We start from the raw sequence: 24662 nt of genomic DNA on the forward strand, positions 1-24662 counted from the left end.
AAAGGCAACTCTTCCTTTTAAACCACTAACTACTCAGACAAGGAGTGGTCAAGTACCAAATTACCATTTCCACTCCCCACCACTGCACATTTTTCATTTTGTTTGTTTCAAACACTAGAGTATAAAGATCAGATTTATTTATTTATTTTTTTTTTTTTGTAAAACATGTAACTTCCCTTTCTAGGGAGAGGAGAGACCTATCAAAAAAAACCTCTCCTCAGGTTCCTTCAGTCAGGAAGAACAGCAAGGTATGTCTAGAGGGATTCATGGCAGAGGTAGAAGGCAATGCAGAGATAAGGAGGTTTTCACTGAACTTACCACTCTATCATGTTACTCTAAGACACCTAGCTACTAATTCTGGACACATGAAGTTTAAAGGAATAAGGATAAGTCCCTACCCTCCCACCAAGTCACTAAGGCAAAATCGTTGCAAGCAGTCTTGGTTACAAGAGGGCTGGTCTTCGCGGCGATGAGCTATCGAGTCGCGCCCATCTGTCTTTGACTTGGGGCTGAACCCACAGAACAGAAGTGAATGGGTAAACAGCTTGGGGTACGCACACAACTACTTTCAACAACTTCCAGGGATGCATTTTCTCCTCTACTTCACGAAAAGGGAAACACAGAAAACTAGTTGACTTTCCAGAGCTGGCCAATGCAATATTGGCTTGGCCAACACGCCTAGTATCCATACATGTTGAAGACTTGTGCTGCTGTATACGGCATGCATCACCAGGATGTACAGAGCCACATTCCTTACGCTTTTCTGGTGTGTTTATTGGCCAACTCATTGGTACTTTTAACACAGTTTAAATGGCAAAGTTGGGGATTTTTATATCCAACTAAATCTCTGAAGAAAAACTCACTGATTTTAAAAACTCAGCAAATTCCAAATCAACTTTAGATGACAATTAACATTTTAACAGTTGATTTTTAGCAATTCTCAAGTTCTTCCCTCATAAATGAGTTCTGATGTCAGAGCTGTGAGGTGACCAGACATAAAAATGTTTAATGATGCTTCTGGATCAGTTTGTTTGCTGCACTATTTAAGGTTTTTGCCTGTTTCACCAAATCCTTTTCACTGTATAAGTAAGTCAGAATGAGGATGAGGAGGAAATGGAAAAAAATAAGAACAGCAAGAGAAAAAGAGCAAGTCAATTAGCTGAGAAGATATGATACATTTTAAAATACAATTTTTCTACAAGCAAACAGACCTATGTCATTAAGAGTCATAAACCCTAAAAATAAGAACATTAATTTAGTGCAATGAACTATTCATTAAATAAGTCTCATACAATACATCTTGCCATGACCTACGGTTTCCCCTGGTTTTGCTCAGAGCTAGCAGTCACAGCAATTCACAGAGATCAAACTTCTGAACCTTTGGCCAAGCAAGAAAAAAGGGGAAAAGGAGCACTGCTCCTTGCCATATCAGCCCAGCTTCACTGCTGAGGCCCTCTTAATTACATGAGGGTTAATAACATGGAAGCAACACAGCCATGAGGTTGGAGCTTGTCCTAGACTAGAAGGATGTCATTCCTACAGGCTATCTCTATCAACCTTTAGTGACAATCAGGCTGCCCTATCATCTTCCTTGATGTACTTTCACGTGAGATTTTCTTCAAGCTTTTTTTCTCAGAAAGTGTAAGAATCAGAGCATTTGTCAGTTCATAAAGACAATGGTTCAAATTTTGCGGTGTGTTTTTTTTTTTCTTCTTCAAAACAGTACCAGAGAGATCTGGAATAACCAAGCATCTGTAAAACTGGTCTCTGTTGTATGTTTGTCCTCCCTGCTCCCATGGCAATAGTTACCAAAAGTCAAACACTTCTTTAACTGCGCGACTGTGCTATCAGATGTATCAGTGCTATCAGAGATGGTAACTGACTGCGTAACATACAAATATGCAGCTGACATAGATAAACAAAGCTGCCATGTTTATTACTGTTCTAGCAGTATATTTTTTAATGGAAGCCCTCCTAAAAAATATGCAAAACACTTCTCCTAACAGTATCTCAAAATTATCATTGAGACTGAATCCTACTCGCTTCAGGTAGAGCTATTTAGAGGTAACTAAGCACTGCATCTGGATTCACCTACTTCATTCATTTTAGTTTGACACTGTCACTATAATGAACACAATTATAATAATTGTAAAAGTTTCATTTTTTACCTTTGTTCAAGCTGTTTAATGGTAGCAGCCATCTGATTTGTTTTTTCTTCCAAACGGCTGTTTAATTCACTCTTCTGTTTCACTCCCATATCTGAACTCTGGAAAAAATAGCAACATGCTTTCTGTAAGTACAGGTAAAACCAAAATAAGCCAGGACATATCATGTGACAAATGAAATGAGAGAGGCAGAACCCAAACAGAGAGAAGGTGCTCAAAAAGCAAATGCCAGGTCAATATCGTAAGGCTAAGCATCTTGCCCTACAGGTGCAGGCTATATCTGGGGACCCCACAGAAAGGCAATACCATAATCAGTTCTGCTTTCTGTATAGTATGTAGTATATGTAGTGATGCAGCAGCTGCTAAGATCACTCAACTGCTGTGCACGGAATGATTGGCTCAAGGAGCACAGAAGCAACACTTCGCTACTCTAAAATTTATTTTATTGTTTATTTCTGAGCATTATGTGCTGCTCTTTGCCATTATGCAGTAATGTATGTAAGGATACCATATACTTTTAAATATGAGATCGTATTGGAACAGAAGCTGTCATGGTTTAGTTTTTACAGCACAAAAGCCAGAAGATGCTTTCCCCACTGAAACACACACATTTCCAAATCACTGCCAGTCTTTCTTCACAACAAACAGCATTTTCCTTTAACTCCCAACATGGTCAATTGCTTAAAACACTACAGCTTTCTGTCTTGCCCCTCAGCAGCTCACGTCCTCTTTACTAAACTGAATAAACATCACTGGGATTACAGAGCACATCCGCAGGCTGGAAAGCAGTCTGAACCAAACCTCATGATTCCTGCTGTTTAAATTCTTGGCTTGACCCTGGAAAAAAAAGCCTGTGGGCTCTAAAAGTGAGTATCTGCACCGACAAAAAAGTAAAACAAGGCATAAAGGGAGATCATCCCAGAGAACTGGTAAAGCTAAAAATCTGTTTTCTACCCTGCAAGGAAAGAAACCAGCACGGAACTACTGAACACAGATCATGCAAACACCTGAAAAACATGCTCAACTGAAGAGTGGCCCACTACTAAGATACCCTCCCCCAAATCATACTACAGTGTGTGCACTTTGCTACACTGGGGAAAATCCCATCCTTACCAATAATGTGCTCTAACAGACACTTGTGACGGTAACCTACACAGGGAAACATTCCTTTCACTTAAGACATTTTTTATTTTTTCAATCTTCTGTTGGTTTATAAATTTAAAAAAGGCAAAAAGACTATCAGTGCATATGTCATTATAGAAATATCTTCCTTGAAGTTTCTTGCACAAATCAACTTTAACCTGTAGAATGCCAGCCCTAATGAAAGCAGCAAACAGAAACAAATGTAGAAAAACAATATACAGGTAGGGAGAAGGTTTAAACGGGAGCAAGACAGAAGTATGGTATACTGCCTGTCACCCTTCCACACCCAGTACTTTTAAAACAAGGTGGGGTGTGGAAACAAAGGCCCTAAAAAAACCTTTTACCTGGCATTCATTACATTTGATTTAATTATTTTCCTACCTGCAGCTTGAAAGATAGTTCATGCTTAAGGGCCCTGAGATCATCCAGTTGCTGTCTGAGTGCCACCAGAGCATCTTGCTTCTCGCAGACATCTTTCTCCAGCATCTTCATGGCTAACTCCATTTCCTGTCTCATCCCAATCTGGACCTCCAGCTCCTTTTCCACATCCTGAAATACATAGCTCAGTCAGCACTACTCGCCAGCTTTCTTCACCATCAATGAAGTAACCACCCTTCACTGGTGCTCTTGGCAATGGAGTCACAACCCCGAAGTGTGCTGCATTGCCACAGCATCACAGTTACAAATCTGACACATCAAAAACAATTAAGGACAACAAATATGCTATTTCAATCCAATATTAAAGCAATGTAACCAGCATTACTAGCAAAGAGTCAGAAAACACTACCTGAGTCCATCCTTCTGATGGAGGGGACTAGTGAAAAAGCTGGCAGACTTAATTTCCTTAAAAGGTTCTGCTCAGGCATTTTATTTTGCACCAGCTGAACACAAGGTACTGAGTAACAGTTCAGATAGTGGCAATACCCTTACCTGCAAGGGGGATGCGTCAGACCTAGAAAAGCAACTGCACTGCTCATTTTGAGAAAGAGAGACCTTGAACTGATAAATAGTCACAAAATTAACATTAATTCTGACAAGACTGTCTCAGATCAGGGTGAGGTGGTAGGCAGGCAGAAATGACAGTAAGCACCTGACCAAACATGTTGAAAAGTGATCATCTAGTATGGAGTAATTATGTGAAAAAGCCATTCATAGTGAGCTTCAACCTCACGCTGTCCTTACCAGCCGCAGCTGAGTCTCTTCCTTTAACTGTTTTCGTGCCTCAGTCAGTGCATGTCCATCTGCAGTTCTGTCTTTAGTGACCTAAGGAAGAAACCCAATTAACTTGTCATTGTATACGCCAGTAATCCTCACATTTGGTGATCATTTGCTTTTCCCACTTTGAAAACAAATTCTGCAAATATCAAAACTCAGCAGCTCTACTCAATTAATGCAGCATGCAGCTTACGTGAAGTGACTATTTCCCCATTTCCCCAAGTTGCTCAGTGCAATTCAATGAATATGAATAAAATGGACAGACTGTCTATTTTCAGATCTTAGACAATATACTACGCATGGTTACAAAGTCTCAGACAAATATCTGATGGGGTTTAAAACCCCTAACAGATTCTGTCAGAGTTATGAGTACTTTAAACAAATCAAAGAAAAGATGATAGAGTATTTCAACATCCTTTCCTGCCCCTTTATTTCTGAAAAGGGTAGTATTTCAGGCCAAAAAAGCAGAACTCCTACTTTCAAATTTTTTTTGCCACCCCTTAATTAAATCATCCTTCTTCCTGTCCCTTCTGACACCTCCACCCAGCAAGCCACGAGCATGCTGCGTTAGCTTTCAGCTCTGCACATGCTCACTGTTTCATCAGCTACTGCCAGGCAGGATTTACTGTGGCCAGGGTCCATCTGTTACCTTCTGCAGAAGGCCCTCCTGGAGTTACCTTTACTTATTACAGATTTCTGTGAGATACATAAGGAAATTAAGTCTCTTCAAAACACCTACTCTGCATCAAATTTGGGCTGGAACTGCCCAAAGGGTTCCAGAATCATCTACACACACCAACCTTACGATTGGACTCCAAGATGTAAGAACTTTCTTCTTTAACCCGCTCCATCTCTTCCTGCAGTGTAATAATCCTGTTGTTTGCAACAGCAAGCTGTGAACAAAACAGAACAACAGTAAATATATCAAACACACACTTGGCAGGTTTTTTTTCCCCCTCTAGATAGATTTCCCGTATTAATTTGTTCATATTCCAAGTGAGAAAAACAAATAGTTCAAGTGACAAAAGACAGTTCGACCTCTGTCATGAAGACAGACCATCTGAAAGAGTATCGGTTAGCCAACAGTGGAAGTCTGTCACACTGGTAACTAAAACAGACTTTCCAAACCATTTCTGTTCATGTCTTCCAGTAAAGTTATTCAGTTCTAAGGGTCACTACCTGCTAGACTCTACATAACCTGTGGTTAGCACAATTCAATGTAAATCCTCACTCCATTCCTCTTCCTTTGACAGGCATAACAAAAAAATAAAAATGTGAACATAAAAAAAAATAGCTTTAAAAAAACCAGAACTTTAGCAATGGAAATAAACAACCAGAGAAGTAGTACTTGCGTGGATTTGCTATAGCTTTGCTAGTTTGGATACATTGCTACTCAGAGCATCTGAAGTGCAAGATTTAAACATGCACTTCAGATGCTCTGAGTGTTTAAGCATTTGGGCAGGAGAAGTGCTACTAAAAGTGCTCCTCATTACAGGAGGAAGACTTAACTGGAAACTGAGGGTCAGCAGCACACACCACCCTTACGAGACAAGACATTGCCTCAGAATAATTCCCCATAAAGACATGCCTGCAGACTAACAGGCTACTTTGAGTGTGTGGTCAAAGTCCAAAACAACTTCAGAAAACTCCTTCTGGCTTGGTAAATTGTAACTTCTGTAAGTCTTGCACGCAAGAAAAGATCAGTTACATTCCAAGAGAGACTTCACTAAGAGACAAGCAAGTTACTAAAACTCAACGTATACTTGAGTCATTATTGTAATTAATTTCACGGGTACCATGCTTAATGGACACAGCATTCATACACTGCAGGTAATAAATCAAAAGCCATATATTATATTAGCACTAAGAATTGAAGCCTACAGTAGACCACCTTTTCAAAATCAAAAAGGATTAAAAGTTAGTCATTTTTAACTGTGAAAGTTAATTCTAACTCTAACTGAGACTGGATACACTAACTTCCACTACTAAAGCTTCTCATCATTTGGCATCATCCATTAGAGAAGGTGTTCAAGAATCAGACACACAGACCTCTGATGAGGGTGAACAAGCAAGAAAGAATTTCTATTTCATATTTGTACTGCCAGGGCAGTGAGATGTCCTAACCAAAGTCATTCCGCTGAGCTAAGTAACATGCTGACAGAGACACTGTAAAACCTTTAGGATGAGAATTACTTTCACCCGTTTGTCAGGGGAATTGACCTATGACGATTTTATTACATATATTCCATTATTAATAAACTGCAAAACCAATTTCAAGACACAGATTACACCTACAACTCATGTGCCAACCACCTTCCATGCTCAGATTGAACAATGTTTTATCCAGAAAGACTTGATTTCTTACAAATCATGACAGGCTAGAGGAAACGTTATAGCTATGTTTCAAATAGTATCTTAACATAGTAGTAAACTTCTGCATCTGTCAAAAATAAACAGAAGTTCATGAAGTTTTTCATACCATCTTGATGTCTCAAGACATGTCAGCTGTATGGTATTTGAAACCACATCCATTGTACAATTTACTCTAAGACACTTTGCAAAAATCAGAAAGTATTCATAAGACTTCAGAAGGAAAAAGGGGATTCAATTAGGTTTGGATTTTTAACAAAGATTTAGCTGTTTTCTACATCATATTTAGTTAGCAGCAACAGTCAGTGTAATTCCTTGGCAGCTCAGTTATTCCAGTTCCATTATTAAACCGACATCATTACTTACACCACAACTCTGAAAATAAATCCTTCCTTACCATTTCTACACTTAATTCCATAAGGCCAAAACATCAGATGCTTCCCTATTACACTTACCTCCTCGGTCAGTTTAGTGTTGGATTTTTCTAAAGCATCCACTTTTGCCTGTAGGTTGTTCACTGTAGCACTGGTGAAAAGAAGAAAGCCTACATTAATTCCTTCTTTTTTAGTAGTCTCATTTCTATTGTGCTATATAATAAAGAATAAATACATCATGTATTACCTTAAGTGTCTGTTGAGTTCTTCTACATAGTTCTTCTGGTCCAAAATAGCAGTTATTTGACCATCTCTGGAAAAAAAAAAATCATTCAGCTCAGCCAGAGCATAGTCCTTTCATATCTAAAGCCAATGACTGTGGCATGTTTGTGGAGGCCCCAAGTAGACCAGAAGGCCTCCTCCGCCAAGCCAAAAGATGATGAGACAGACAGGAGCCAATTCCAAGTCAAAACAGAAAGACAAGCTGAAGAGGAAATAGCACAGTTTCTCTTTGATCCTAAACCTCAATATTTGTATTAATAGACCTAAGAGACACCATTAAAGGTCTAAGAGGAAATGCGGCCAACTGTTATGTTCAACTGGACAACATTCAGGCGTTTTGTGACACAAGAAACGGAAGGATTAAGGCAGAAAACGTTTTAGTGAGTACAAAACAATTTTGAATTAAAAAACAGCTTTGCGCTACTTTTATATTGGACAAGAGTTATCTCGCCAAAATTCATTCAAGGAAAGCCATCAACAAATGTGCTTTTTGCATGCATTTCCAGCAGGAAATCCTAACTAAAGGAGAGATTTAGAAATGAAACTACAGATAAAATAAAGGCAATCAAAACACCAGACCGAGGTACAATAATTAAACATGTACTTGAATTTAAAATGGCAGAACCTCTTAAATAGGAAGAAAGAGTCTCAAAAGTCTCAGAAAACCACAAGACTGGATCTGTGTGTCAGTGTACCCACACTGCTTTTCAAGACCTTGCTCTTAAAGTTGAATAGCTACATTTGTGTACACTGGTACAAGTATTCAGAACTATTACACTTATGATCAGTTCTAAGTGGAGAATTTATTTAGGGATGGTATGGTGCCAAAAATCAACTGCTATCCTGCTAGCTGCACGACTGGTAAAGGCTACTAAGCTGCTTACCGAAAAGGTTTTCAAGAATGGCATACCTAACTCAGCAAAGGGTCACTTTTAAGGTGTTTTCATCATCTTAAATTGCCAGTTAATAAAGAACACACAGAATTCCTGGGACACCTTCCCTTCCCCTGCCGCCTCCCAATACTTCCAGTGTCTTATTTATACATTGTTTTTTCATAGAGGAGCAATTCACTCTAAGAAATGTTTTAGTGAAAAAATTAACAGCTTGCAGGGCAACTTGAAATACTTGAAAAGTCATCAAGAGATAACTCGACAATTTATCCTGAAAACTCGAAAAGTTATCAGGAGATGACAAGCAGGACTCTCATGCGTGTGCTTACCCTTCACTGCCTTTTGTGCTGTTCCCATCTTTCAAATACATTGAGAAATCAATAACTCCAACCTAGGGAAAAAAATGCATTTTATATTAAATGCTTCTCTTCAGAAACACTATTCATAGCTATGGAAGTTCAGGGTCGTTCAGTTAGAACATCAGCACATGTTGTATTATAACAAAGATTCATTATACCAGTAATCTAGCCAAAATGAAGGAAAACACATCCTCGTTCAAGCAAGAATATGCTAGCAGAAACAGCAAGTTAGCAAGCAAGTCTTAGCAGATAAGGACAAACATTATCATCACTAGAACTATACATACATTGCTTATGCAAGCTGTAATATAAGTGCTTGTGGGCCTTTTCTCTTTTGTTTAATGGCTACATTGATCTAGTCATATGGCATGAGTGAATTACAAGATCAGTCCACTTCCCCCCTTTTTGGGAAAGTCCATCCCAGCATTCTCCTTTATCTTCTTCTACATTTCACGCCACAGCAATCCAAATGCAGACCGCATGAAAGCATAACAAAGAGAAAACCAAAATCTTGAATCTCTGATCTCAGTGCTGCCAGCTAACCGATGAACACTATAACGGTAGCAAGCTTGTATTAGTCTTAAATTACTTACAGAAAAAGATCTGAATCTCAGATAAACAAAGTCCTCTACAACAGAAAATTGGTCCAATTTAAATGAGCAGAAAAAACATTAACGGAACACCCAGTACCTGTGAATCCAGGTCTTCTCCTTTCATGCAGAAGTTTGCATCAATGACATTCAAACCTACTAGCAGGCCAGCAATGATCGCACCTTCTTCTTCCATCATTAGTGCATTAGGCTCGTAAAATTCACTGCAGGATGGACAACAGGAGAAAACAAGTGTTGCATCTTTTAAAATTCGACCAGAACAAGGTCAACTAGAATGGCTTTTCTGGTATTTCATACAATAATAAAACACAAGCTCAGGCTTAATAAAAAACAGGCAATAACATAAACTACACAGAAGTGTAGTCCTATCAATAAACTGATGCCCTGACCAAACATCTGCCAGCACAGTACATCTTGGGGTGAGGCAAAGACCCAGTAAGTAGGAGATCTGGGCTCTCAGCTGTTAGAAGGTGATGCAAAGTAAGCATGAAAGTTGAGCAATATCAGAGCACAGCGAAGATTCAAGACTGAGGCTTAATATTAGAGTTTTACAAATAGCATGCTTTTACTGCTCCATTAAATACTTGTCTAACATAAGACACCACCACACTTTCCAGTGGACAATAGGAAGTTCTCCTTTCCATCCCCAAGTCAGCTATGGATTTGCATGGACAGACAACAACAAAAAAAACCTACTTGCTTAAGTAAAGAAACATTAACATATTTATTAAATCCTACTACTTAACGTAATCATAGCAGTTCAAATCTGTGGACTTGCAATTAGCCTAAAAATTAACTGCTGTTTTATGAATGGGGAAGTAGACCGAGAGAAGCGAAATGACTTGTTCTGAGTCAGATGCTGATGAAGTGACAAGGTCAGAAACAAGTCCAGGGCCAAGATCTCACAAACGAGAATGCTGCATCCCACCTATACAAATATTTCAGCCAAGTCACCTCTTTGGAAACAAAACTTTTGTTTATTCTAACAGACAGACACTTGAGACAATAAGGGTGGCAAAGTGGCAGCTCCTGAATAAAGAAAGAATATTAAGCATTTTTATTCCTTCAAAGGAAGCTCTACATTTCACAAACATTACCATCACATCAGGAAGAGTACACACACCCTTACCTTTTGGGTGTAAAAGATCTTAAAAAAAAAAAAATCTTACAATAGGGCAGAAGGGAACCTTATCTAATCTGAGAGAGAGTTCACCACTCACCTGAGAAGATCCTTTCTGTTAATCAAGGCTTTCATGTATTCTGAAAGCTTCTTCTGCATTAGAGCCAGGCGAAGCCAAGCTCTTCCTCTACCCACAGGTGTCCTACAAAGGCAAGAAACAAAACAGTTACAAACTGCAATACACATTCACAGACAGCTTTAATAATCCCATTGTGTCTGAAGTTTCTGCACCCTGAAGATACAGCTGCCATTGATGACATGAGGGATATACAAAGTATTTACGCATGAATAGTTACAGACAAGTTTATCATATAATCATAGAATGGTTTGGGTTGGAAGGGGCCCTTATAGAGATCACATAGTGCAAGTAATTATGTAAACAATTATCTAAAGAATTATCACTGCTTCTCTCCTAATTTTATATTTGTTACTATATTAAGAATATTTTCCTGACTTCACTAATGCTGGATGATACTACATAGAAGGTGATTTACTGAAGCAGATGAACTCTAGTTCAAATACAGTTTTGTATACAGCAAATCAGAAGAACACGTGTATATTCAGCTCAACATTGATGCCCAAGCATCACTTCTTCAGGTAGGTGTTAAGCCTGCTGAGAATCCACAAAGACAACAAAATCACAAATTCACCACTGTTCTCTTGAAGTATTTTGCTCATGAACGCACTCATAGGATGCAATAGTGTATAGTCACAGCCCTTCCCCCCCATTTCTCCTGACAATCTGAAACACACGGCTTTAAAAATATGAGAACTGACATGCTGCATCACAGCTCTGGCTCCTCTACCCTGGCATACTAGCCAGGAGCCAGTATCAGATGCTCTAAAGGAAGGTGTTAAATCCCCCCGTGTTGAGCAGTACCCTGATTAGAAGGAAATTTCTTTTCAGTCTCCAGCAGTCAGCTGTCTTATAGCAAGCAGCACGTGGAGCGCTTTATTTTCCAATCTTAACCAGTATAAGTAGCAATTGCACATGGAAGTCATCTTCATTATTGCCTGTTGTGGTCTTGACCTCACTAACACATGACACTTCATAACCCAAGGGTTAGTATGTATATAAGACAGTGTTTCAGAGACCTCTTCCAAATCCGTCTGTCCTTTATTTTATGTCATGTTGCAGTTTTCTGATACAACAGGAAAAGGTAACAGGAGCTCTGGCATGACACTCCTGGCGCTCCATGCTGATCTTGTAAGCTGTTCTAGGCAGAATCCTGCCAGTCCTCCAGTACAAGCACCTGTCCATATATACTTCACTAGTTACTAACCCAAGAGAAGCTGTTATTGAATCTATTCACCCTTTCTTTGAGCAAGGAAGATCTGATTCTTAGTCATGATGCTCGTACAAAAGTTTCCTCAAACCTTTTAGCTATTTTCTAGACTGAAAGCCTTCACACTAACAATTTTTTTATTTTCAGCAATGGAATAAGCAAACCTGAATGTGATATCTGAAATGACTATGCAATTTTTAAGAGCAATATATCCTCAAAGTGGTTTCTTCAGCATACACTAGCATCTTCTCCACCTCTGTGAGCCTCCCTTTTACACAAACTTTACAAGTTCATCCGAATTTATTTAAAAAGGAAAATGACCTCTATCACTTTCCTTCCAATTCCCTTCCTCTACAGTCAGGGAGTCAGTAAAGACTGACACATTCCAAGCACACACTGCTAACCATAAATGAGTGACAAGCAATGTACTATTGTCCATAAGATCCCTTGAGCTTAATGTAAGAAATAACATATCCTTTCCTCTCCTTCTGTAGTTCCTTAAGGAAAAAAAAAAGACTGAAGAACCATTTGTATCAACAGAACATGGCAGACAGATTCCTGATTGTTTGTCCCCCCTTCTCTTCTTCTGGATCCTTCTTACAATTAAAAAAAAAACATATTTGTGCAGTAAAAAACTATACTTACTTCAGACCTGGGAGATCCTTAACACTTGCTGTAATCTCTGCAGCTTCAGGAACAAGTTTTTCTACTAGTTCTAGAGGTCCCCAAAATGACTTATTTTGCCCAAGAAAAGTCTTTTTGGCTAGAAAAGGAAAAGGTATAAAATTAGTCCATTAAGCCTCTGTTGACTATCTGCATTCTCAAACAAGGTCAGAAGCGAATGAACAGTTGACAGAAAGATTCTACTGGGCAAGTACAACAGATTACTTTTTAAGAACGAGTGTGGCGATTACTGGCATCATTCAAATAAAGCAACAGGAGCTTGAGATGGATGCCAGAAATAATTTTATACATCCCAGATACTGCAAAACAACATCCAGTGATAACCAACAACTGAGATTCAGTGCTAGTGGCAAAGGCTGCTCTCACTGTCCAAGTTACACATTGCACGCACAGTAATTTTCCCTCACTGTCCATCACATTACATGGAAGAGAATTGCATCACTTTGAATCCACTCTTTTGCCACAGTTTCCAGGGGCTTCTCTGTACATCCTTTCCTCCTTCAGGAAAGGTTTTAATAACCCCTACATTTTAACACTGGAAATTAATTTGCTTCTTCCATAGTTTTAATGCTACTTTGCAGCAGCTGTAAGGAAACTGAAAACTCAGTTAACTTAAAACCTGCAGTAGGGACACCAGCAAACAGATAAACCAAGCTGAGGAGTATGAACACTTCTCCCTTGCACAATGTTACCTTACCCAGCACAGGAATCGCTTTATCAGCGCGTAATGCTGAACTCAACCACTAAAGCAGCACTGCAAGATGTATGTACAGGTGCTGAGAGGGAGTTTAATATCCCCTGCTTTTCATCCCAAGCTACTATCAATCAAGGACAGCGAATCAAGAGAAGTAGCATGATACCGGACAGTTTAAGTTGTGACTCCAAATTGTAGATATAAATATATGCTCTGCCTGCCATTTTAAAAAGCAGCTTACATGACAGTAGCTGCACACAGCCCAAATCCTCAATTTTGAGAGAACTGAGAAACAATCTCAGCACTACATCCCCACTTCCAGCAAGAGGACCATTGCCCCTCTGAACCGTGAAGACATGCAAAAAAAAAAAAAGCGGAGTCATGATCTTGCTGAGGAGACAATTTTATTCCTGATGACTTACTCATATTTGAGTCACATCTGCAATGCTGTTATAACAAGTGACAAGCAACACCAACAACTGAACTTTTCACCTGCGGTATTACATCTTCAGCAGACATTTTCTTCTTTGTCAAGTCACCTGTGATCATAACAGACATCCTGCTCTCTTTAGCCTGCTGTTGAATACCAAACCAGACCCTAAAACGAGATTGCTCTTTCTCGCTCCTATGCTATGACCAACAGCCTGGGAGGACTCCTCTCAAGGAAGGTTACCTTTCAAGCCATGTTTAAGGCAATGTTCCATCACAACGAAGAACTGCTGAAGAGGTGCATAGTCAGAGTCCAGCGTCCGGCCCAGATTAAGTGCAGATTCGATCAACCCCTTGATACTCAGTTTTGCCATGTTCATCAGGTTCATGCGTTCATTAGCCATGAGATAATTAGGATCTACAGAAAATAGAAGAAAAATACTGTTGAATAACAGAAGTTACTTTCAGTACAATAAGATATCCCATCTCCCTCTTTTTGTCCCCCAGCTTGAAGATGTTTTTAATGGCAGTAACAGTTTGATGAGAGGTGCTCTCTGCAGGTCTTTTCTTGAGAAAAATCAAAATTAACTTGCACTTTATGATGAAAGCCATACTGACGTGGGAGTAAGTGATATATTAAGGGTTTCCTCAATACTTTCACTACAAAATCCTTAATTTTTGAAGAAATCACAGTTTGAAGGCAGATGATAACATTGTGCTTTCCATCTTGACAAGGTGTTACTGAATGTTACGGCTGTCACTTGCTCTAGCTGAAATCCCCAGCTATATCCATCAGCTACAATCCAGTAAGAACTCTGCAGCGGTGATTTTTTCTTCAACCTACAGCCAACCATGAATCGTCTCACACTTAATCCATCAATGTTCCTCTCTATCAAGTTTTGCATCTTTTGTGACTTTTTTTTTTTAATTTGGGTGTAACAGAGCTAATTCACCTTGCCTACAGGCCTCCTGCCCCCCGACCTGTCTCTGGCACAGCACAACATGCCAATGCCAACACAAAATGCCTCTTTTCCCAAACACCTTCCTTTCCAACACCTCAAGAAACAAACTTTTTCACAGCATTACTGTCCTGTAACCAGAGTGAAATTGTCATACGTCCACAATACAACTTGCTCAAACTTTAGGCCTGGAGACACACCAGAGACAAATCCTTGCTGTTAAAATACAGAGTTGCATCAGCTGCAAGTCTTCTGTTTGCCTCTGCTCCACCTGCAATCTCATAACCAATTTTTGAGCTCAGGTTCCTCAGCACAAGCAGCAGCTCCGTCCTTGTAAGGCCCATTTATTCTAGGGTGCTGTAGACAGCCACAGACCTTTGAACACTGATTTACCACCTCCACCAGTGAGTTTATTACACCTAGCAGAAAAAAGGTGACCACAGAGCATCTAAGACTGGATGCGTACCCAGTGCTTAGATGTGTCATCCACTGTACTAACAAAACGTGCTTGTGCTCAGCAAGCAATTAAAATATCCGAGACTGAAATCCATGAAGGATTTCAAGAACTGTATTTCTGTTGCAGGGAACGCAGAGGAAAGCATGGCTAAGTTTGATGGAAGGAGCCATGAAGATAACTACAAACCTAAGCAGTGGAAAAATTGACATGGCTGTTGCTGCTATCACCCAGCACTACCACTTACACCCATAAAGTGACTCTCGCTGCCACTGGGGGGGTTCTCAAGCTTTTTTTGGCTGCTCAGAGATTCCCTCTCCTCAACACTCAGACAGCTTAGACAGGTTCCCATGTCTCTCTTGCCTTGAAACATCCGTCATTGTTGAGGAAGAGATGCAACCCCCATCCTCAGTGGATCTACTCCCCAGGTAAGCTCTTGCAGAAGCCTGGGTTTGTCTTCAGCACATTTGCCACTGACTAGACATCAAACCTCTGCCAGACACGTAGACTTGAGCTGTCTGTGTTTGTAACAACTCCCATATCCTCCTGTCCATAGCAATGCGAGGGATGATTTCTCATAATCTAAGATGTAACAACCTAGCCAAAAGGGGTATGTTTTTCTCAGACTACTGCCGTCTCCTGTAGCACCTGTTCTGCTGATGAAAGGCATCATCGTGCTTCATCACGGCGCCGATACTGATGAGCCTAGTTGCTCATGTGTGGGTGACTACAGCCTCCTTGTCATCTCAAACATCCTACCATTGCAACGAGGCATCTTGTCAGTACCCACCATCCAGAAACAAAGCAAGGAGCAAAACTTCACAGAACTATTAGAAATTAGAAATCACATCGATCCTGCTTTCAATTTTGGCCACATCATGCAGGTTGAAAAGCACTATAGGCCCAACTGCCCTTAGCTGATATGAGCAATATTTAATTTTAATGCCCTATGACTGAATACAAAATAAGCAACAAGAGCAGCAGCTGCTGCTGTGTGACTGAGACTTCCTATGCCAGACAAAGGAGGCAGTGAAAGGCACCTCGGGGCTAGGAGAAGAAAAGTAACTACTCAAGCACAGACAACCATCCCCAATCAAAGAACCAGAGAAGTTATACAAGGGGATCAAAAGAGACTATTTGTGAAACCTAGGAGCCACCAAAACCTGGGAACAAGCCGAATCTGCCTCTGAAGCATTCCACACTCAGGTTCCCACGGCTCCAAAGCTAGCTGGCACTCCATGTGGTAATGTCTGGGTATTGCTGCTTAGTTTTGCATGGCCCGTCTGCTAGCGGATGGGCTGCTTTTATCAGGGATGCTGATGGCCCAAGAAATACTCAGACCTAGCTCTATGGCAATTGAGCTAGCAACAGTTGAGTAGCCCCTGTTAATGTTAAGGGGTGTGAAAAAATCCACAGTCCAGGGAGAGGGACCCATCAGGGCAGCTGCCACCACTCAAACGTGGTACCGCAACTGCTTTTGTTTAGTCTCTTCAAGTGTGTTAGGACAAGGCCTCTCTCTTCTCCCTTTTCTTCTCCAGGATCAAGCAGCACCCGAAGCTGTCTTCTCTAAATTTCACTGGAACCATCCTGGTAGGTCCTGCACAGAGCAGCTCAAGCAGTGAAGCCATCCAACAGAGAAGGAGAGCATGGAGCCAGTGCTAAGCAATGCCAACTGAAATCGCCATTGATTGACAGCCACGCATCTAATTTCACTCCAGGCCACATCTGCTGCCACAGAAGAGCGTCGTCTTTTTCAGAGAAGCACCAGACAAGTTCAGCTGTTCCTGTGTCTCCACCCAGTCTTCTACTGCTGAGGGATAGAGCGATCAAGACTCCTGGCGAGTTATGTTTTTAACTCTACACTCTTCAAGCACTGATTGTCTTGGCTCCCAGCTTATAAGAAGTCTGGGACGAGGCATTTGCAACTTATTTTCACCATTTAGGTAACTTAAACTATTCATTTAGCAACAGAATTCTTGCAGGAGCATTGGACTGTAGAAAGATGTAACTTAGTGGGTGAATTTTATTGCTTTTGCAGAACTACTATTATTTTAAACTGATAGATTTGGCACTTAAATTGAGCAGAATACCTGTTTTATGATTTGCAATCCATGTTATGATTTGCTATGTAGCTAAGAGAACAGTCATCATTACTAGAAACGCTGGCCCAGGCAAACAAAAAAATCAGATGTAATATAACACCAAATTGATTGCAAAAACATAATTTTTGTACATGCAGTTAAAAATACATTCAGCACTCCCAAGTATTCCCTTCCGTGCACTTCTGGATGATGCTAACGAATGCCACCTCTGACTATATCCATCACAGTTGGCTTCTAAGAGCACACGACTGTCACTACAGAATTTGCTTCTACCACAGTGGGCTGTAGGCACAAAATTATGTCTTGCTTTGGTTCCATGGTTCAAAGCCCATTCAGAACCACCTCATCTACAAAGAAACAGCCAGCTCCCTCCCGCAGTACTTCTGGTATAGTTTTACTCCATCTACGGCCGACTAGACTTAAATCTTGTCAATAATCACAGCTTCTAGTTCTTCTTTCCTATCAGGGAAACAGCAAGATACAGGAAGATGGAGAGAGCTTCTATCCTTTCTTACCAACATTTTTCCTTCACTGGCCAAGGCGTGCCTGTAAGTAACGGAGCCCTGCTGCATTACCGAGCCGCGGGAGCGACTCTTCGATCGCATCAGTAGCGGGGCAGGCATCCAAAGTGATTCTGCTCAAGTGGCAAATCAATGGCTAATGCAAAATTAAAGAAACCTTACAAGATACATACACAGAAAACGTTACTTAGGCTATGGCTATCAGCTTATTTGAATTAGGATCGATTCCAACTACACTGTTCAGAATTCAGGTGCTATTCCACTGTACACTCACAGGAAACCATATACATTTCTTCCAGTATCAAGTTGCTGCCTCATGCAGACCTACGCTAAGGTCAAGGGTATGCTATGTTTTTTGAGGCAAGATGCATGGTTTTCCATGAGTCATAGGTCTGTGACTGCCGTGTATCAACTGGCGTCAATGCGACACTAATTAAAAAAGAAACAGAAAAAAATGGATATGGATATGTGTATGAAGCACGTTCAAGGTAACTACGTTCTTTCAACACCTTTAAAGGATAAGAGCTAATGGAGATGCGAGCTGATGAAAGCACTTAGTTAAAAAAGGGAAAGCTGGGCTACATATTTAAGACTAAAACACAGTCACAGTCTAAAGAACTATAATACCATATCACTGAAAAATGTTTTAATCACATTGACTAATTAAAGGCAGTTTCTTCATTAGTCTGTTGTGAATGATGGTGCTCTGTGTATGCATCTTACCCAAGATTTTCATCCTGTAAATAAATCAACTGTCATATGGTATAGAAGTGCATAAAATCCCAAAGACTTATTCCAAAAATAAAATCCTAAATAACGTATACCCTTGTTTGTAATGTTGCAACATAGACAACATTGAATTTGAGTCTAAAAGCGCAGGGCAAGCAAGAAAAAATGACTTTCATACACTAAGACTGTCCAGGCAGCTTCAAGTCAACCCAGCCATTTTCTGCTCTGACAACCTGAACCTGACATCAAGCTGAGATTCTCACTTCATGCCAATACCTTCTCCAACTTTCTCTCTCTGCCATTAACTGCAGAAAGCTCAACCTGTGTTGACCATAAATGTCACATTGTGAACTTTAAGAGTAAAGCCTTGGTCCTTACACTTGGCCTTTCAATGTGGTCTGGATTTCAATTCAAGTAATCTGAAATTCTCCAGACAATTTTGCTATTTAAAAATTGTAGCTTCTACAGAACAGACCTAGCCGTGACCACGCAGTGGTCATGACTGCACTGGGCTTGCATCCCATTAAAATGGCAGGTATTAAATAATCTGCTCATCCTACTGTTTCCCTGAAACACTAAACTCTCAGGTTTTTGAAGATGTGTAACTCTGCCATAATCATTCACATGCAAACTGCATGAAAAGCAAAGCATTCCTGAGAAGCTTCCAGGAAAAAAAAAAAAACTTTCAAAAGCATCCAAGAACCTCAGGAACCCCATCATTTTTTAGAAGGTAAAATATATAACTAGGAACATAAAAATTCAAGGGAAAAGTCAACGCAATATTGGATCTCAAAAGATTAAGCCGTGACTGTGCTTCTAGGGACTTCCCTCCTAGCGACAATAAATTTTATCACTCCTCATACTAAATTCCTGTAACAGATTTAAGAAGAAAATAAAGCCAGAACTTTGATCAAACGCAGGGACTCATGAAATACTCCAAGTGTGAACATGTCTGCTCAAAGTAGTGCCTATTGATTAGCAAGGTTGTCCACACACTGAACCCATTTTAAAAGTCAAGAATCCAAATTTCCAGCAATCTGAAATTTATAAAGGCTACTGCTGTGCACAGCAGAGGAACAACAACTTGTGAGCAGTTCATGCTGCACACAGATTAACTGAGATACATGGTAATGATGAAGCACTGGCTTTCACAGCAAACCAGCCAGCACTGAGTTTCAGTTAAGCAAATTCACATTAGGAAAGACATTAGTTCTAGCTGCTCAGGCTCTGAAATCAAAAACATGTATAATTTGAAATAAATGCAAATGAAATAAATTTGAAGCAAATCCCTAGATAAATTAAGGGCTTGAAATGACTTTTTCCCTGCCTCTGTTCTGCCACACTACATGATGCAGAAGGTGAGAAAACTCCTCTTAAAAAGCTGAAGCTGTCCCTCTGCATATTACTGACAGGGAGTCAAATAACCTCCCTTGCCACGAGCCTGAGGACATCAGAAATTGCCAGCCTTGTGGTCAAAGCCGCAGAGGATACAGGCACCTACCTACAAGCCAGCTGCCCCAGGGCAGGGCCTGGCACCCGAATTCAGGCTGACAGCAGGGGCCTGTGCTAACAGACTGACTTATGGTCAAGGTAACCACGCCGTGGTCATCTCCTCTTTGCCACCCCAGCTTTAGTGGCAGCTGTTTCCAGCTGAATGGCTTGCACAGTGAGCTGGGGGCCAGGGGAGTACCTGCAACCTGAGCTGTTTGCTTTTGGCATCCGATCCAGAGTCCTTCAGTCCCGATGGACAAATAAGTTCAAACAAGCTCAGGCTACTTCAGTGCTGCAAAAGCAAAAAGGAGTTGAACATCCGTGTGTATCTTTTAAGCTTCTATCTCAGCTGGAGCTTTCCTGACACTCCCTCATATCCAAAGTCCTCATCTGCCTTCTAGCAGCACACTTCCCTGCCTACCACAGCCAAGAAGAGGTGATACACACTTTTTGCTTATCGCCAACTCACTCCCTCAGAGGTAAGCAGCAATTAAAATAAAAATGAATGAACGCTCACAAATGAAAAGTAGAGGCATGTCTGTTTCTACAGAAAAATGTTTTACTCTAATTTTTTGCTTCTGTATTCCAAACTCAGCCTGCCTACTCTAAGGGACTGTGGATAAACTGGAAAGGAGCTGTACTAACACCACATTACAAACACGCATCTCATTTCCTGAGAGAAGCAGCATTTTTATAGAGTTTCAATGGTTGCCTCATTTGTTCTTGCCATTACGCTCTTCATCTTCGCCTCGAGGGGGAAGGCACACTCTATTACCAGGGAGGACAAGTTCCCAACAAGTAAGCATACAAGAGTTTCAGCAAAAACAGAATAGGGTGGTAGGCACGGGAAACAGATGCAAGGGAAAACAGACAGGTCAGACATTTCAAATGTATCTTTGAAATACATTTCATCACCATCCCACAAAAATAAGTGCAAAAAAACCTGAACAATGTTTTACAGAAGAAAAGAATCAACCCCTTTTCTTCCTTAAAGACTACCTCGGAAATCTCTCGGCTGGCGCTGCTGGGGCAGAATTAGCTGCTGTGTCGGGAGAGAGCACATCTCCCAGGGCTGAGGAAAGCTGGCTGTGTCCACCAGGCAGAAGCCCAAGCACATAACCAAGCACAACAGTTAGGGAAAGCAGCACCCACAGAAGCTGACCAGCAAGCCCTCCACGTAGTTAACACATCAGAACAATTTCTTGCGCACAACACACCCTCTTTAGAAAAATGTATACCATTTCAACTTCCAAACATAAATAAAAATGTATTTTTGCTATGTCATGGTTGCTCCTGCTTTTTTCTTCAGCCAGAAATATGCTTCAAATTCCTTGCATGGGAAGGTTTTTTTCTAGCAAGTCTCATACCTGCTGCATTGTTTTGCCCCCGTATTTATCAGTTATTACTCTGGTAATATTTACTACATATTTTAAGACAGATGTACCCTTCATGCTGTCGCTCAGCCTTGACCTTCTGTTTAGAACCCTGAGTCTATCATATAATCACGCTTCACTTAATTTTACCATTTTGCTTTGCCAAGTTTAGGTTTAAATTGCTTATCTGTACTATAAAGCAACAAATGAAGTTTCTGATTAAGATTCTTCCAGTGAGAATGAGACCAAAACTGAACAAAGCACTGGTAAGAAAAAAAAGCCACTGTGTTGGCTCAACTCACAAATTGGCAAAAGGAGCCAAAACACATCTGCTGGTTTTATTCCTTCATGGTTATCAATACAGGAATAACAGGACTTGTGTTCTCAAGACTTCCACATTTCAACAGCCCTAGTGTTGGCTTCCAATCTGAGATCACCATTTTTAAAGAATTTGGCCTTTCAAATGTATATGCCCCTAATCATACTTTTACATTGTATTTTATATTCTTGCAAATGATGAACGCAAACTTCTCAGCCTCAAGAGGAAAATGCTCTTGTCTCTAGAAGGCACGTCCACCTTCTGTGCTGCAAGCACTTCCATCCCAGCCATGCACAGCTGTTTTTAGTCAGACTACAAGTTTACTTCAGTGCATACTGAACTGGGATTCACGTATTTCACGCCTGCCCCGCTTTAAGAATCAAGCGGTGCAATACTAAAAACTCTCATTTAGTACAAGTTTTAATCAAAATTTGCAAAACAAGTTTTAGAGTCATTTTTGCCAAGCCTTGACTTGATAAATAGAAATAAGTACCTCAGAAAAACTGAAACTTTGGGGTTATTTCTGAAACCTTATTTAAAAAACAGCTTCTAAATATTGCTGGATCTTTTATATCAGGCTCAGGAAAACAATCATCCCAGAATCTATTTAATGTAAGAAAACTAGCCCCTCTTTGTTCACTTTTTCTACTTTCACTGCAAGGCTCAAAATTAGCAGCAGGTTTTTTTCTTCCCCGCCCCCCCCTTTTTTAAAAAAAAAAAAAAAAGAAACATTGATAGAGTATCCCCATATTTTCTAAAAGAGATCAGTTAGAATTTAGAAACCAAAATTGATCATGCAGAACCCATGAAGGCATTGGTAAAATTTAGCAGAAAAGCCTTCACAATACCCATTTTAAAGGTAAATTAATACAATTGAAGGAGTAATACATAAATGAGAGTGATCAAAGGCATTGTCTTTAACACGCTAACAGCAGAAACCAAACATCCATCCACAGTGCAACGAGTACAGCACGTTCTGGCTGTGAACCTGGCGCAACCAGACAAGCATGTTCAGAAAGCCAAAGCCATTAGCACTGGAAAGGAGAACCGTATTTTGCACTCAGGCTCTAAATCATAAGTCAAAAGCCAATCATTAGTGGAAATAATAGCTGAAAGATGTTGGTGTGGCACGCACCTTCAGTATCATCACGCAATTGCTCCACCACATCTGTCAAATCCTCCCAAGAGTCTTTGCAAACAGCAAAAAGAAAGGAAAAGAAAGAAAATGTCATGCAAGCCAAGATCTAAAGGAAAGATTCAAAATCAAGGTACAAGGGAAGGATAACTGAAAGGGAGATTCGCATAATACAAGACTCAATTCATATTGGCAAGGAATTTGCAAGTCAAAAGGGTTTGTTAGTCTGCACAAAGCAATACAGCAAAGCTTAGTTTTTCCTCCTTGAGAGGCAAATTAAGGTAAGCTTTAATAAAGCTTGAGAAACTCTGTTGCTTTTTTTGCATTAAGATAATCAATATTTTAGTAAAGCACATCCTAAAAAGAAAAGCAAGAAGTACGTTATTTTGTTTGTAAGACCAAAGCACTAAACGTTTGGTGTTTACGCAACGTCAGCATTTGTTTCAATTCCCTCCTACCCAGCCCCCAAAAGAACCCCCAAAATAACAGGGAAATGCAACTATACATGAAAATCAAGCATGACAAGCTTTGCACATTTCAGGCAAATTACATACTGAGGACTTTTTGAATAGGCTTCGATGAAGGTCTAACTCTGTTACAACCATCGATTCAAAAGAAAAACAGTGTAGAGGTGATCCAGCTGAGCCTGGACTCGGGTCACAGGTTTCACGTCGTCGTTCTGATGTTGATTCACTAAGACCTCAACCAGAAAACACTTTTCTCCTCGCTGGGAGCCTGCAGAGGGCTGGCAGGCACGGGGAGGAGGTAGGTATCCTGGCAGAGGAGCAGGCAGGACAGGGAAAACTCGTTTCAGCACACCCACTAATTCCCTGGGTTTGAACCCACAAAACAAAGCCTGATGAAGCCCCGGACGGTCTGCGCCCCGTGTGATTTTCAGCTCCCTACTTACATGCCCGCTGTCCCCAGCACTGATTTGCAGCCCGCTGAAGCACAGGGAAGGCTCTATTCCCCTTCACACGCCAGCCGTGCCAGAGTCCTGAGCAAAGTTCACATACTGCTAGGACCTCCTCCCTCCCACGGAAAAGTTACCGCCAGCCTCCTCCTGCCCTGGGACCCAGCGCTGGCTAACAAACGGCACATTCATGCTGCCTGCATTTGAAGAAAAAAATATAAATACCACTATGACCAGTAATTCAGCTGATCCCCAAAAGCTTCTTATGCTGCAATAGCAACAGTCACCATATCCTTACAAACGGTTTTATTCCAGTAGATGTTTTTTAGAAATCAGTTTTCTCCATAAAGCATAAATTCACTTCCTCCCCTATGGCTGAGCGTTACTGCAACAACGACAACGGTAGAACACCACCACTCGCTGTGTCTTACCCATATCCCCACACTGAACTGACCAACCGCTTTGGATTCAGCGGGGATTTTCTCCCATCCTAGTTCTGGGTGAGCAGAGAGGAAGGATGAGAGCAATCAAATCAGACCTACCTACCCCCGCTCCCCAGGTGCGGCTGGGAGTTTCGCTTGAGAAATTCCCTGCAGCAGCAAGGCACCTGCAATTGCCCTGCAGCAGCAAGGCACCGATAATGTTCCCCCCCCCCCGCACCTGCTTCCGCTCCACGCATGGCTTTTGGTCGTTTATTGCGGGTGTTAATGTAGTCCCAAAGGCTTCCCAGAGTTCAAAGTTAAAGTAAACTTTCCCTAGCTTAGTGCAGCAGTGGACGGACATTTCTCTTGCACTTTTCTGGACTCCACTGCGCTTGCTCCTCGGAGTACCATGCCCCCCCCCACCTTTTTTTTTTTTTTTTTTTAAAGTACATATAATGCAGATACTAGTGTGCTTCGAGTATTCAGTATCTGGGGAAAACGCTTTTCATAATACATCTACACAAACAAGTTAACACAGCTAGTATTTTCTACCTGTATTTCT

General features: G+C 40.8%; 1 protein-coding gene across 8 annotated transcripts in view; it reads right to left on the reverse strand.

The window, feature by feature from the left end:
* RUFY3 (RUN and FYVE domain containing 3) overlaps nucleotides 1–24662 on the reverse strand; it is a 55965-nt gene that overhangs the window by 12075 nt on the left and 19228 nt on the right. For 5 of the 8 annotated variants that reach the window (XR_005819391.1, XM_040555516.1, XM_040555523.1 and 2 more), the window contains exons 2-12: nucleotides 13927–14100; nucleotides 12521–12638; nucleotides 10630–10731; nucleotides 9489–9612; nucleotides 8769–8830; nucleotides 7515–7580; nucleotides 7349–7418; nucleotides 5324–5416; nucleotides 4491–4571; nucleotides 3690–3857; nucleotides 2169–2266 (exon numbers count right to left, since the gene is read on the reverse strand). Coding sequence is in view for 7 of the 8 variants with exons in the window: in XM_040555516.1 (XP_040411450.1) it covers nucleotides 2169–2266; nucleotides 3690–3857; nucleotides 4491–4571; nucleotides 5324–5416; nucleotides 7349–7418; nucleotides 7515–7580; nucleotides 8769–8830; nucleotides 9489–9612; nucleotides 10630–10731; nucleotides 12521–12638; nucleotides 13927–14100 (1156 nt within the window). In the remaining variant the exon portion in view is untranslated. Of the gene's footprint in view, nucleotides 1–95; nucleotides 1079–2168; nucleotides 2267–3689; nucleotides 3858–4490; nucleotides 4572–5323; nucleotides 5417–7348; nucleotides 7419–7514; nucleotides 7581–8768; nucleotides 8831–9488; nucleotides 9613–10629; nucleotides 10732–12520; nucleotides 12639–13926; nucleotides 14101–22765; nucleotides 22820–24662 lie in introns of those variants that run through there. The other 3 variants (XM_040555524.1, XM_040555517.1, XM_040555522.1) reach the window with 3 other exon arrangements.

Source organism: Cygnus olor, chromosome 4 (genome assembly GCF_009769625.2).
Source record: "Cygnus olor isolate bCygOlo1 chromosome 4, bCygOlo1.pri.v2, whole genome shotgun sequence".
NCBI classification, from domain to species: Eukaryota; Metazoa; Chordata; class Aves; order Anseriformes; family Anatidae; genus Cygnus; species Cygnus olor.